The sequence below is a fragment of the Lissotriton vulgaris genome, chromosome 2_2 (genome assembly GCF_964263255.1).
Source record: "Lissotriton vulgaris chromosome 2_2, aLisVul1.2, whole genome shotgun sequence".
In the NCBI taxonomy this organism is placed as follows: Eukaryota; Metazoa; Chordata; class Amphibia; order Caudata; family Salamandridae; genus Lissotriton; species Lissotriton vulgaris.
The window spans coordinates 75,856,350-75,871,883 of record NC_141688.1 but is presented as its reverse complement, the minus strand read 5'-3'; the positions used below and the strand labels follow the sequence as shown (position 1 = coordinate 75,871,883).

The 15,534-nt window shown below is 46.6% G+C and overlaps 1 protein-coding gene across 1 annotated transcript in view; it reads right to left on the bottom strand.

The window, feature by feature from the left end:
• Positions 1–15,534, bottom strand: part of MAN2C1 (mannosidase alpha class 2C member 1) — a 362,406-nt gene that overhangs the window by 64,773 nt on the left and 282,099 nt on the right. Inside the window, exon 19 of the mRNA XM_086959311.1 lies at positions 5,772–5,876. Within this exon, the coding sequence (XP_086815437.1) occupies positions 5,772–5,876 (105 nt within the window). The remainder of the gene's footprint in view (positions 1–5,771; positions 5,877–15,534) is intronic.

Sequence of the window (15,534 nt, the reverse complement as noted above, 5' to 3'; positions counted from 1 at the left end):
CAGAGATGTCTGGAAGTTCGTGCGTGTCCTGTGTCGCAGATTCTTCAGGATCCGGCGGGCACCTCGAAAATACAGACAGGCAAGATGCTTCTTTGGTGCCTGTTTGAACAGGGGAGTCACTCCTTGAACCCAAGGGAGATTCTTCCGTCTTCTAGTCGAAATAGAATGTTGAAGTTCCAGGATATATGTTACAGAATTTCGTCCAGGGTAATCTAAAGTCCTAGGGACTGGGTTCCTATACTTATAATAAGTTTAGGGGATGGACCAACTCTAAGGTCCCACCTATGGGAGGACCTGGGGAGGGGGTGGTTACACCCCTTCCCCTTTGTCCAGTTTTGCGCCAGAGCTGGGGCTAAGTGCCCCAGCAACCGGTTTGAACTGGGAAATGCACATGGACACCTTGTGTGCCCCAGGCACTGTCTGAGAAGCATTCACTGAATGCACCCACCCTGCCAGAATACACTAAAGCCTGTCTGGGGAGGTGGTTACACCTCCCTGGACAGGAAACCTATTGTCCAGGCCTCCCCTGCCGGAGTTTCGTCCAGCAGCAGGAGGTCAGACTTGTGTCTGTGGAAGCAGCATCCATTTTGTGATGCTGGGGCTCTTTTAAACTATCACCGGGTAAGTAAAGGTGTACATGTCTTCTCCCTCTAGAAGGGTGGAATTCTACCCCCGCTGCCAGGACTGGCGGGGGGTAGGATTCCGAAGTGTTTGACACCAAACACGACATGTTTTGATGCAGCTATTCCAAAGTTAGCATTTACCGCAAGGTTATAATGCACTTAAGAGTATATGGTACGGCTGTATCACAGAACAGCTATAAGGAAGGAATTCCGAAAGCTTCAGAGGGGCTCAGCTCATGCTTGGGCACCCTCTCACACAAAACCAAGCACTCTGCCTTCTAGATTGTCGAGGCCTGCCATAGGAGTGACTTATAGGTTTATATGTGTCTGTTTTTGAAGGTAGATATAGGTATGCCATATCTTAGTAAGGGGTGCTTACCCCACCTTAACCAAGCTGCAGGAGCAGACCTGTGGTGCCATTTTGGAAGGCTTCCCAGGGGTGGCATAATACATGCTTCAGCCACTGGTAGGCCTCTGGGGTACTTATGCCTTTGGCACCTACGGTACCATATACTAGGGACTCACAAGGGTAACCCAGTAACCAATCTGGAGTGTACCTAATGCAATCAGTTTAGAGAGGAATACAGATAGTTTGGTGGGATCCTGCTATCCAGGGTCCCAGCCTAAGTCAAAAACCATCAAAACACCAGGCAAAAAGTAGGGGTAACCATGCAGTCGGATTTCACCTTCCTACATTATGAACCACAATGTACCCCAATATAGACCTAGGTAGTTGCACGACCCTTTACCTACATCTTCCCTACCATTGTTCTACATTACGGGTCTGGCGCTGACTTTTTACCTAGTTAGGTGCTGAATAAATGTTGTGTGGTCTTCTCAGAAATCCAGTCTCATTTATAATGCATGAGGATTCTCAGTATCACAGCATGATTACCATCTTCTGCAAAATAACAATGTATAAGGGTCACCACTATTGTCATCCTTGGCCGACATGCCCATAATACGCATCTAGGTAGGAACCCTGAGGGTACCTTTTGAGTATATAAGCACCACATCTTCACTAGGCAAACTAGAGGAGAAAGACTTCCATGCTGACACAAGACGCTGAGGTCCTTGCATGCAGACACCCCAGCACGCAGTGGTCTGACATCCCTTGCGGGGTGTCCATCTTGAGACTAAGACGGGGTCCTTTGCTCTCCCATATGAGGTAATGGGGTCAGCTCTATCCTAAGGGGATTCTTGGCTCTACACTCTCATACATGCTAGGTACACTTAGGTACATCTAGTTAGGGTTTGCATAGTAGGGGTAAGCATTATTATTGTAATGTATCTATATGACTGCTCATATTCATTGTTTTAGCACTATGGTAGAAATATACCTTTTCCTTCCACTGCTGGTGCTTATAACTGTATATATTTGTTTCTGTCTCATAGCAGCATTGTAGGAAGGTGGCTACCTGACTATGGTTACCCCAGATTTTTTGCCCTGTGTTTAGCTGGTTTTCGACTTAGTTGGCCTGGTTCCCTGCTAATCAGGGCCCCAGGCTATCTGCTCTCTCTGTAAAATGGATTCCATGTACCCTAGGTGCATAACTAGATTGGCTTGGGTCACCTTATCAGCCCCTGTACAGAGCACTATAGGTGCCCAGGGCATAGGTGCATCCAAGGCCTACCAGGGGCTGCAGCATATCTTTTGCCACCCCTGGCTGGCTATCTAAATTGACACAACTGGCTGATCACTCAGCTGGGGCAAGTGGGTGTAATCACCCCTTGCTTAGATATAGTATACCTATATCTAAACCTATATCTGGACACATATATAGCCTGTAAGCCACTCCTATGGAAGGCCTCATCAATCCTGGAGGCAGAGTGCGTGGTTTTATGTGAGATGGTGCTCTGGCATGAGCTGAGCCTGTCTGCAGCTGTCGGGAACAACTCCCTAAGCTGATCCGGGATAATGCCAAACCATATACTATTAAGTGCATTATAATCCTCGCGGTTATATGTCAACTTTGGTTTGGCTTTATCAAAACATGTCGTGTAAGGTGTCATACGATTTGGAATACTACCCCCTCGCCAGTCCTGGCGACGGGGGTAGCATTCCACCCCTCTAGAGGGGACGACATGTTACTTTTGCTAAAACGCGGTTGATTTTTAAAAGAGCCTCAGATCCACAAAATGGATGCTTCTGCCACAGACACATGTCTGACCTCCTGCTGCTGACCGAAACTCAGCAGAGGAGGCCTGGACAAAGGATTTCCTGTCACAGGGAGGTGTGACACCACCCCAGACAGGAGATAGTGGATTGTAGCAGGGAGGTTTGAATGAAACCAGACAGTGCCTGGGGAGCACAAGGCTTCCCCTTGCATAATCCTGTCAAACCGGTTCTGGGGCAGCCCAGCCCCAGCTCCAGTGAGACCTGGACTAAGGAGAGGGGGTGTAACCACCCCCCTTCCTGGTCCCACCCATAGGGGAGGGACCTAGCAGGAGATCCACCCCTCAGATTGGAATAAGAGGGGGAGCAGTGCCAATGCAACTCAGATCATCCTGAAATCAACTTTAAACTAAGAAGACGACTGGACTTCGACATTCTGATGACAGAAGACTGAAGAGCATCTCCCTTGTGGCCTAGGAGGGGCCACCCTGTGAACACAGGCATCACCCAGCACCTCGACGTCTGCTTTGCCGCCGCCTCCCGCCGGAGTCCGAGTGCAGAGCCTGACAAGACCCAGCTTCCTAGACTTCTCCCAGCCCGATCCACAGTCCCTGCAAAGAAGGGACCCGTGGAGGCACCGAGAGACGTGGGAGCGGCCATCTTGAAAGACCCCCGAGACGCTGACTGCGCAGCACCCGAGGCACCCTCGACTCTGTGCTTTGGGGTTTGAGAAGCCCCACAACCGAGCAGCATTTGCACCAAAGACCAGCCCTCCAGCATCTCCACGATCTGCGTGGGGCCCTTTTGTTTTGTGCCACTCGACTCGCCATCCCGTCCGCTTGTCACGTGGTCAGCGGCCATCTTGGTGACGAAACCTACGATTTACACTGTGGGTCTGGTTGCTCCAGACCTGCCCTCGCTCCTGTAGAAAGGAGTACCCGCTCTGACCTTGCTGGTCCGAGTAATAAGCCTTTTTCACTTTCCCCGTGGCTTGCATTAGCCAAGGCTTGTTTGCTTCAATCGAGTTGCCGACACCGCCATCAGCTAGAGCCTTCGAGGGACAGCTCGTGATCGACTCCTGGACGTCCTTGACTTCTTCGTGTCCACGTGGCTGCAGAGAGAAGCAACCCCTGATCACCTGTTTGCACCCGACTTTGCCTGGTTCCAATCTGGTTCCACGGTGGTCACTGGTCAGTGACTTTGAACATTGTCCCCTCTGCTTTCAGGTCTTCACCACTTCAGATCCACCCTTGGATCCACCGGACACTTCTCCTTCACAGCGCCTGCAGCATCTTCAGCTTCAAGCGCCAAGAACCTGCGTGTCAGAACCCGACGCCACTTCGACCCTGTGCACCCACGGCCTGTGGGTGAGGTAACATTGCAACGCCGGTGTTCTTACACTGGTACACACCTCTAGGGTCTGTGTCTAAGGTTTTGTGTTCCTAGGTTCAGCGGAAGTATCTTTTAATTCACTTTAACTGACTTTTACGCACCATTGACAGTGCATTGGTGCGCGCCGCACTTTCCGTGCTGCACCCGTCTCCTGTGGGCTACTCCCGACTTCATCATTGCTAGTCCTGACTGCTCCCAGTGAATCTCTAGGCCCTAGGCCTAACCATTGTTCGATAAGTGTTCCTTATACCACTTTTTTAGTATATGGTCTGAGTGGCCACCCGCCCTCATCCATAATTGTGCAACTTTATATTTTTAACAGTGCTTTTGATTTAACGCTTGTGCCCCTTTCCTCATAAAGAGTACTGGGGAGTAATTTAGAAATAAATACATATATTTTTATAATATATACTTGTGTGGTGTCCTTTCATTTGATTACAGGATTGTATGTGGTAAAACAGCTCGCTTAACACGACCTCTTAAGTTAAGCCTTTAAGGCTGCTTAGTCCATGCTACCACTAGGATAGCTTGTCTACAAGGTTGACTTACAACCTGACATCTTTGGGGTTTGTTTGGACTGATACCCAGTGGTTCCAGAATTGGAAACACTACATATCAGGCCAACTTCTCACATGCATACATATTTTATACTCGAATGACGCTGGTTCAATAAATACTTGTTGAAAACGTCCCCGCCGTTTATTCTGTATACTGAGACTGAGTGAGCTTGAGTGACTGAGCAAAAAGTACTGTACTATTTCCACGATCCCTGAGTGGTCAGGGTGGTCATGTTTGATAGTTGCCAGAAGCTATTTGCTCCTTGGTAAGAGGGGCTCGTAGTGGCACTGTGAGCTTGCTGGTCTACAGACTAACATATCCTCTAGGGGTGTCTGGAATCAGTCTGGACACAAATCCCTTACTTTATGTTGTCTAAACGGCAGATCCTATATAGGTTAGTAGGAACTAAACACTCTTCCATGCAGTGCACAGCAGAGGGTGGAGGGGGTAAGAGGATTACAGTGCATTGCTTCCTTCAAACATTAGAAAACCCAACCACACGATGTGTAGGTGCCATGGAAGACAGGCAACTCAAGAGGGGTGACACCAGGGAAGGGCAAAGGAGAGTTGTCTGCTAGTGCTATAGATGAAATGCAACTCATTGTGGGAGGAATAAAAGAGCTTAGATCCAAAATAGCAGAGGGCAAGCGACATGGAGAGTCCTGTGTGGGCTCTGGAAGGGAACGGTCAAGGGTCAACAAACAAGGTGGCAGGCATAGGATGGGAACAAATCAGCAAGCAGGCTTTAGGTGTTGGAATAACTAGCTAAATAATTTAGTACTATTTTTCGAATTAAATGAGACAAAGGTTTCTTCAGCAACACCTCATTTGAAACTTTAAAATAAGGCTAATTGAATAACTGGGTTTCCCCACCCGCTTCCCTGTGCCCTGTAACACCCAGGTTGCTGGCTCTTCTCACCACCTCCTTTCCCCACCTTAGAAGACTCAACATTTCTGTGTAATCTGATGTGTAAAAGACATTCTTTGGGATGACTAAAATTCGGACTCTTATCAGCAGACATAAATAGATGGTAATATCCTACTTATCCTGCTGTGTTGCTCGGACTGTTCTGGTTCAGTACCTTGTCTCAAGGTGATAGTCCATCACATCCCAGGCATCCCAATACAGGGGAACATCATCGAAGATTACAAACTCATTCCCATAGCAACCTTCTGTGATGGCTTCTCTGAAACAAGAAACAGTTGATCACACCATATAGAAGATGCCCCCTCGTGAAACACATCTGGTACAAGCAAAATCATGCACTTGACAGGCTCTGCCTAATGTTCACATGTTTCATGCAATACAAAATAAATCACAAAAGGAAGAGACACAAAGAAAAAGGTAGCTAATTTCAGTTCTGTGAATAGATCTTCATAAATATGCTGTGTCTTTATGAGCTGTGTTCAGTGATGTGATTGGTGTAGTGCCGCAAAATGATTTCACTTTGTGGCATTGAATAAATCACAGAATTGAATGCAGCACATACAAAGTGGTTTCTTGGTTTGTCTCAATTACATTCGGTAAAAGGATGGCTACACCTAATCTGCGACTTGCTGACTAACGTAGAATGATTTCTAGCTTTCTGGCATCTTCAGTGAGGTGCCGTTAGCTAGAATGCTATTAGAGTGCTATGGTACAATAAGCACAGGAATCACCTCTTGGTATACCCGTCACACATAAAATGACCCACAAAAAAAAACCGATAGATGGAACGTTTGAATTAAGCTCAGACACTACTAATTAGGACTGAACTGTTCCCACTGGAATATGGACAAATCTTGTTCGCATATGTCTGGTCTCAGTCTGCAGGGATACAGTAGGCTGAAATTACGCATTCGTAATTACCGAAGGCTGAGATCAATTAAACAATTGCACTTTTTTTCTAAACAAGATAAACTTAATATTTAGGTTAAGGTCTTCAATTACTAGCTACTTAAGTGCTTTCCTTTGATCTAAAACTGGGTAGAGTTCTAGAATATGTATCAACTATTAATCTGGCGCGTCTGGGCCAGGTTCTAAATTGCTAGTGTTCACCCAGTACAGATCCAGCTGATTCAAATTTAAAAGCTTGACACTTCCTTAGTTGAGACGATGCAAACAAGTTAGTTGGTTCCATCAGTGTAGAAGGGCTAAGAAACATCACATGCTAATAATGAAAGGCTCGGCTTTCAAACCGATTAAAACAATAAAAAAATAACAACAAAAAGTAAGGAATCTAAGAATTAAAAGACTACTTAAATATACCAGGCAGCACAATGCATTTGCGTGTGAATTTTACGATTAATTGTATAGTTATGAATTTTGTGAGTAAAACAAAATAATATATATCTATATATATATATTATTTTTTTTTACTCCTGGTTAGCGGTTACTACAGCTTGCATCCCAAACGCTGTTGGTGCACGTTAAAGTGCCACAGCAGCGCGTTTTAAATTCACCACTACTCCTTCCCAGAATAAGAAAGAAACAGCACTCTGGGAGGAAAGGAATCTTGCTTATTCCATCAGGGCACTCCGGACAGTACAGAAGTAGTGATATATAGATAGATAGATATATCCCCACCCTATCCTTATCACTCTAGCAGTACTAGAGCTGCATGCAATAGATTATCCTCTAACCTTGCTTTGACTGCAAGCATAATTGATGTCCCATGTAATTGTGGGGGAGGGGATTGTTGGCAAATACCTCGGGTACCTGCTAGTAGAAAGTCATGGTCATCTGGGTCTACAGAAGAAATTGCAGGATGTGTTAGCGACTGGGGAGCAAAACCTCACTAAAATCCACATGCTTTTCTTTATAAAAGCGCTGGGGTGCATGAAAAAATACAACTTGCAGTTTGCAGCATCTCAGTACAAAATCACATTTTTGACATATTAGCACAGTAGGCTAAATTAAGTTAACAAAGCATCTAAGTTGTGTTCCCAGTACTTTGTTGCTGATCCAACTTCAGAGATGTCTGAGAGGTGACAAAAGGAAATCTGGTCCATCTCAATATTTGTCTACCCCACCACCCAATAAAAATGGTCAATGTATCAGACATCAAGAGAGGTTTGATGAGAATAGTTAATTTTCTACTGTGGGCAAAGTTAAAAGCGAGAACAGGTAGGATAAACTGAGGAGTATGAAGACAGCCATGAAGGGATCACAATCATTAAACCTGCTCAAGAAATAGTTATCTGTAGGCTTTCAGGATGTTTTATACACAGCTAATATTTCTAAATTACTTACACCTCATCTAACCTCGACAGATATTAACATCATTGAGTCTGTACTCTTACCAGTGGGAAATGTCCAGAAAGGTACTAAAGTTAACTGGCTTACAAAGAAGTTAACAGATTATACCTTTTCAAAAAGATGGCTATTTGAGTGTTGGGAATCACTCAATATTTCTCAGTTCCCCTTGACAGTTGGACTTGAATTTGTTCAAGCATGTCAACTATTCTGGGATTAAGCATATCATATCTTGTGAAATATTGTCGAAGGGCAAGAACTTCTGTGGATATGACTGTGTGACAGGATAAGGGCCTGATTTAGATCTTTTCAGGACTCCTGTTGTCCTTCTGTGGCAGAGTGTACAAGTACTTCACCAAGCTGACGAATTCCCGCCGTTGTAATCCTGGGCGTAGTTCGCGAAGTAGCTATATGCTTAGCTACGCCAAGTGCACTTCACACTACACGAGCTACGCGTAGCGCTACGCAAACTGCGTAGTGTGCTGTTTTCAATGATTGCACAGTGTGGACAAGCATCAGGCACTGTGCAATCATTGAAAACGCCATCTTGCACAGTGCGGAATGTCGTTTTCTGCTGCTTGAGTAGATTTTTACTCGAGCTACAGCTTTCTCAACTCGGACTGGTAGTTTCTCATCGCAAGCGGTCGCGAGCCTATGCGACCACTCGCAATGAGAAACCTGACCTCCCTGCGTTGAGAATCTCTACGGGTGGTTTATTTTACACGCTCGCGATCGCCAACTTGATGTTGCTGATCACGAACGGGGAAAAATTCTCACTGGGGTGTAATTTTGCTCACTCGCGGTCGTCAACTGGACGTTGAAGAACGCGAGCAAGCAAAAAATGACCGCTACGCGTGGTTGCACTGTGCTACGTGCAATTCACGTAGTGCAAAGTAGCACAAACTTCGGAAACTACGCAAGCGTAGCGTAGTTGTCCGCCCAGGGTTAATTTAGATGTGGCTGGTTGATCTTGAGTCTGCATTGACCGAATGTTTCCGGCACGTAAGCAGCTCACCACTGTGGACGCAGTAGAGTCCTCTGCTCGCTAACATTAATTTGTCACCATCTGGATGTTGGGATTGCGCTGAGCCTAATTAGATTTAACAGTTGTACTGGCGTTGGATTGCAACATTGCACGATTCCTGTGGCTTTTGGATAGATGCTAGCTTCACACACCTGAAGGGTTTTGGCTAATTGTTTGCACCTGCATACCACACTACAAAACACACTGCATTTCAGACCATGATCATTTGTCATTACACTGCAGTACAACATTGTTCATGAGCACTGTTTCATTGAAGTTCAGTCAAGTCAGGTTGTTTTTTTGCTTTCCCCGTTTCTTGTTCATTTTGTGTTTTGATTAATTATCTTGTGGGTTATTACAATCATTTAAGCTTAACATTTTATAATACCAGGGAGGCGAAATCCACATTTTACTGAGAGAGAATTGTCAGTCATGGTGGATGAAATAATAAGAGTACAGCCATAATTGTTTGGAGCCCAAGTCCAAAATACAACTATAGCTCAGAAAAGCTAATGCGGGCCAGAATAGTTGACAGAATGAATGCCGTAGAAAAGAAAAACCTGCATATACAGGAGGAAATAAGGAAGAGGTGGAATGACCAAGGAGGGGAGGCTGAAAGGACTGGTGGTGGTTCTCCCAGCCCTACCTTACAACTTTTTCTTTAAAGGGAAGAAGGTCCTGCAGATCCTACATCCCGTAATTCTTTTTTTTTTTGTATATCTTTTTATTAACAACATTAGCAAAGAAAAGAAAAAGGCATCGGGTGAGTTAACAGTTACATCTTTGGTCAAGAATACAATGTCATTCATACAGAATTATAAAGCCAAAATGTGAATTATGGATCACAGGGATTTTGGCGCTTCCACCTCTGCTCGTCTCGCCGGAGGCACACAAATCTCTCCTCAATAACTATTCCAGGCTTCCCACACCTTTCCCCATTTCTCAGGACAACCCCTGGCCACATACACTGACTTTTCCCTGAACATACACCAATCCAAGTCTTCCACCCATTTGGCAACCCGGGGTGGCGCAATATTTCTCTTCGCTACCATACACGCCAGTGTCGCCCATTGTTTCCCATACGTGTTCAGGTCTGTGGGTTCCCACACATTCAGAATACACCTCCGGTCGTATCTCCACCCCCAAGGCGACTCGTATCTTCTCGTGAATCTTCTTCCAATATTCCTGTACTTCCACACAGTGCCACAAAATATGCATGAAGGTGCCTAGCTCTCCACATCCCCTGCGGCACTCCCCACTCTCCATTCGACCAATTCGTACCAGACGAGGCCCTGTATGTACGACCTATGCAAGATCTTTAGCTGCACAAGTCTAAGTCTCATCGGGATCGCAACTACTCTTGGGGAGGAGACCGCCTCCGTCCAGTCTTCATCATCGAGTTCCATGCCTTCCGCACTCCACTGTGTCCTAATAAGCCCCAGCGGGTCCTCCATATTATTGATTAGCTTTTTATATATTAAAGAGATAGTGTTCTCGGGGAGTTATCCATCCAACACTCGGTCCTCCAGGGGAGAGGCCTCTGGAAGCGTAGAGTCTACGGGTAAGTGTGTGAGGAGAGCATGCCTAATCTGGAGATAACGATAGTACTCACCATCGTGTAGGCTATATTGCGGTTTGAGAGAGTCGAATGTGTGTATCGTGTCCACGCTCCACAAGTCTTTGATCTGTGTAATCCTGATGAGGTCCCACCTGTCAAATCTCTTAGTTTTCCACAAGCTCCTGAGCCTCTCCGAATTCCATAGGGGGGTGGCCAAAGTTAGCTTCCCTTCCCATGAAAGACATCTATTGGCCGTGTGCCACACGTGGACTGCATGCGCCGTGGGACCAGTCAGGGGGAAGCGCAGGGCCTGGCGTACAGCCCCCTAGTGAAATCGCCACCTGGGGCCTGGCCGCGATCCATGGCATACCCTGGGATCCCATGGGGGTCTGCATACTACGTGGTTCACCGCCGCAAGCTGTGACGCCCAATAATATTTCCGCAGGTCTGGCAGTCCTATCCTTCCGTCATACCATGGGAAAGTGAGTTTAGAAAATGCTATACGGGGTCTACCGTCCCACAGACGTTTCCTCTGGAGGGCCTCTATTTCTTTGAAGTAGGACGCCGGAACCGGGTCCATTGTATTCTGGAGTACATACAAAAATCGGGGGCGAGCCAACATCTTAAACAAGACCGCCCTACCCAACAGGGAAAGCGGCAGTGCCTTCCAGCGTTCCACGTCCCTTTTAAACCGGTTCAAGGGGAGTCCCAGGTTATTGGCGTATCTCAACTTTGTGTCAAGTGTAACATAAATACCTAGGTATTTAAACCCAACTGGCTCAATTTGAATAGGGCATGACTGCGGAATCACTGGTGGATCGCCCTTGAGGACGAAGAGCACCGATTTCAACCAATTGATTGCAAATCCAGAATATCTCCCATATATGGTCAGCACATCCAGAAATCTGATCAGGGATTCCCTAGGGTTAGTGATATGAAGCAGTATATCATCGGCATAGAGTGAAATTTTACCCTCCCACTCCAGCGTCCACCACAAGCCACGTATCGTTCGGTCCCATCTGACCCATGCTGCCAGAGGCTCCAATGCTAGAGCGAAGAGAAGCGGGGACAAGGGGCACCCCTGCCGAGGGGAAAGTCTGCCGACCTGCAGTTGTTCACAACTACTCTGGCCAAGGGAGCAACATACAGTAAACGTACCCAACCAACAAACTCCGGACCAAAACCCATCTTAGTCAGTACCGCAAACAGGTAGGACCACTCAACCCTGTCAAACGCCATTGTGGCATCTAAGGACACCAGCGCCACCGGCTCATGAATCTTCGGGGAACCACCCAGAATCCCATGCAACATCCGCAGATTGAGAGCTGTATTCCGGCGTGGCATAAAGCCCGATTGATCCGGGTGTACCAAAGAAGTGATTACCTTGACCAATCTAGTCGCAAGGAGCTTCGCCAGTATTTTAGGCTCGGCATGGAGCAGTGATATAGGTCTGTATGAGGAGCAATGAGTCTTGGGTTTGCCTGCCTTATAGATAACCACAATATTTGTCACCCGCTGATCGTATGGGAGTCGACCTTTCTCTCTACTTTCTGCGAACATGGATCAAATATACGGGGCAATTTATGCACATTTAATTTACATAGTTCTATAGGGATTCCATTTGGGCCGGTCGCCTTTCCTGATTTTACCCCTCTGATGGCCTGTGCCACCTCATCGTCAGTGAAAGGGGAGTCTAGTTATCCCTTATCCTCCTCTGACAGCTCAGGCATACGGATGTCCCTAATTATGTTGCTTTTCTCCGCTTCTGTATATCCCCCGACCGAGGTATATACTTCTCTATAATAGTCGGAGAATACATCTGCCACTGCCTGCGGATCCGTAACCACGGCAGTGTCCTTCCCCTGTATCTCGTGCACCAGTCGCGACTCCCACTCCCCACACTCAAGCCATGCAATCAGTTTACCAGCCTTGTCACCATGTTCATATATGCGTCTCTGGGTGGCATTATTTTGAGCAATCGCCCCATCTCTGGCTAAGCCCTTATATTCATCTTGCCGTAATTTTAAAAGGTGCAGGTCCATCGGAGCCGCCGTCTCAGCCACTCTCTCTTCCAACCTTATCACTTCTGCTTCTGCCCTCTCAACCTCTGTCTGGAGCTTCTTTTTCTTCCCCGCCACCAAGGACAAAACCTCCCCGCGTATAAATGTCTTATACGCTTCCCACAGGGAGTGCGCAGATTCAACAGTACCCACGTTTTCCTGGAAGAAGGTATCTTAAATTGTAATAACCTCTTTCTTAATTTCGGCGTCTTTTAAGTGCCACGCACTTATTGGCGCAACTCTACCTACTGCAGGCTGCCCAAGCTCCACCAGTAACCACATAGGAGAATAGTCGGGTATGCCCCTACCAAAGTATCGTGCCTCTATGACCGTGGCTGCCTGTGCCGCCGGTATCAACACGCAGTCTAGTCTGGACATGCTGCAGTGTGCGGCGGACAAATGCGTGAAGTGCGCCTGGGTCGGGTAACGTACCCGCCAGCTATCTACAATCCCATTGTTTCCAGAAAGTCTGAGAGCCATCTATGAGCCGGTCTAAGTGCTCTCGCAGGGTAACTATCTATCTCCCCATCGAGCACCGCATTAAAGTTGCCCCCCAGCACCAGGAGGCCCAGGGGCAAGGTGAGAAAGACAGTCCCCAGGTCGCAAAAGGTATCAGATTGGAGACCAGGCGGGACATATATCGACAAGAAGGTGACCGTCCTCCCCCCCCCACTGCCCAGAAACCCAGATATATCGGCCCCTCTGGTCGGACCACGTGGCCTGGATTTTCAAGGGGGATGAGTTTTTCATCAAGATCCCATCCCCCTGGACCCTGTGGTAAACCCAGCATGAGCCACCAGTTTATACGCCCCTTTATGGAGAGCTATACAGCGATTGCCGACTAGATGCGTCTCTTGCAATAGTACTACATCTGGAGAGCGCCTTCTCACCAATTGATTAAACATTCCCCTCTTGATCCTGTCCCCCAGGCCGTTCACATACCAGCTCATCACCTTTATCCCCGATCCCTGGCTAACACATGACATCTGACCAATGCGTGTATCGTCGAACTGCAACATTACCACCCGATGCATAAAGAAAAACCCAACAATGCAAACATTACTGTATACAATAGGATCTCCAATCTAGATCTCTTTAACCACCCCACGTTTCACCCCCCTCCCTGCACCCCTGCATATGGCTAACGCCCATCCCCAACTCGCAGTGTGGCTGTCGCCCAGTACCCCCCCCATCCCCCCCAATGGCTAACTAAAGGTAGTAAGAGGAGGTAACCATTGCCCCGCCCCTCCCCCCCAGCCCCGAAAGGAATCTCTTGTGCCATGAATCAGGATAAGAAGAAACAACCGCTGAACCGCCCCCACGTCTAAGTCTCTCCAGCAGATCAAACAGTTCCGTGGCTGCCAACTGTCCTGTTCAAGTCGCTACATCCCGTAATTCTTGACAGGAATCCCTGGATGAGATGAGACTAGTAAGTTATACTTTTGCATGTGTCACTAAACCTGAATGTCATTTTTGCCTTTAACCCGTTAAGTGCTGCAATGGGCCGTTGGACGTCGCGAGCACTACCTTCGTAGTGCTGCGCATGTCCAACGGCCGACTCGGCCCGCCCGTTTTGCGGAAGTGCTGCACTGCCGCGAAATCGCGGCCGCGGCAAAGGGGTTAATCTTGCTATTGCTAATGTGTTTTGCAGTTTTAAAAATACACACCCCCTATATAAAATTATTTATTTCCATTTTTTTTCAGGAATTTTGTGGCAATATTGTTGTTTCTCTCGTTTTACTAATTGTTAATATTTGTTGTCAATATGTGCGTTTTGACTCGTTATAATTTTTTGGTTTTGCCTTGTTTCTCGGTTTGTGAAACTATTTGTTGTACTAGAGATTACAGGTTGCAATCTCCATTTAATTTCACATGAAGTTATGGTGCAAGTAAGTGTTTTTCACCTAATAACATATTCCATATATGTGTTCCATATTGTAAATGTTTTCTCATTTTCATTGCATACATTCTACTGGGGATGTTCAACTTACAATTTTGCAAGTGTTATTAATGTGTAATTGAATTGACTACAACTATCATGATGCCTTGTTTTTTTAGTGAAAATAACTTTGCAATGTTATTAGGGTCAGTCTCTCTTTTCTTTCATATTTTCACATATTGTTAGACATGGGGTTTCTGGTTGGCTAGGGTATGCACCTAAGGCAGGCAGATCCCACCACTCTAGTCCGGGCAAGGGAGTTACACGCATAGGGTAACCCCTGCTCACCCCCTTGGTAGCTTAGCTGAACAGTCAGGCTTATCAAAGAGGCAATGTGTAAAGCGTCTGCGCAACACACACACACCAGTGACACACTAGGCACACCACAAAAAGAAACTCCACACAAGGATATATAAACATTTTCTTTATCTTATTTATAAAAAAAAAATTAAATCACAATCACATATATCACTGTGCCACTAGGCACTTGTCATGACGTCACATAGATGACGCAATCACTTTGCCAATTGGGCAATTGTCATAACGACAGGAGCAATGCACTACAGTAAATACTTGTAGCATGCACACATCATAACCCTATCATTACTGTGCATTTTATACCATCACATTCCATGTTACTTGTTATCCTAGCAGTGCAGGTCATAAACCAACCTCTCACCCTGAATGGGACATGTAGCAGGTAATGAAGAACAAACACAAATTAACATCTATCACCAAGGGATAGCATGACATAAATCATGTAGTAAACAATGTTAACACAATACATTCCCCCATATAGGGCACCAAAGTATTTCAACCTCCAATAGAGATGATACGGTAATCTTCCTTCACAAGTAGGTGCCCAGGCCTCCTGCCTACCTACAACAGTGAATGTGGTAATTTATAGGGCCAAACAGGATCTGGACCACTGCAGCGGGTGTACCCCGACCTGCTAACGGAAGTTACCAGTGCTCCGCCGGGGGTATGCGCAGCATCAAGCAAACTGTGCGATCATGCAGCGCAGCTGCA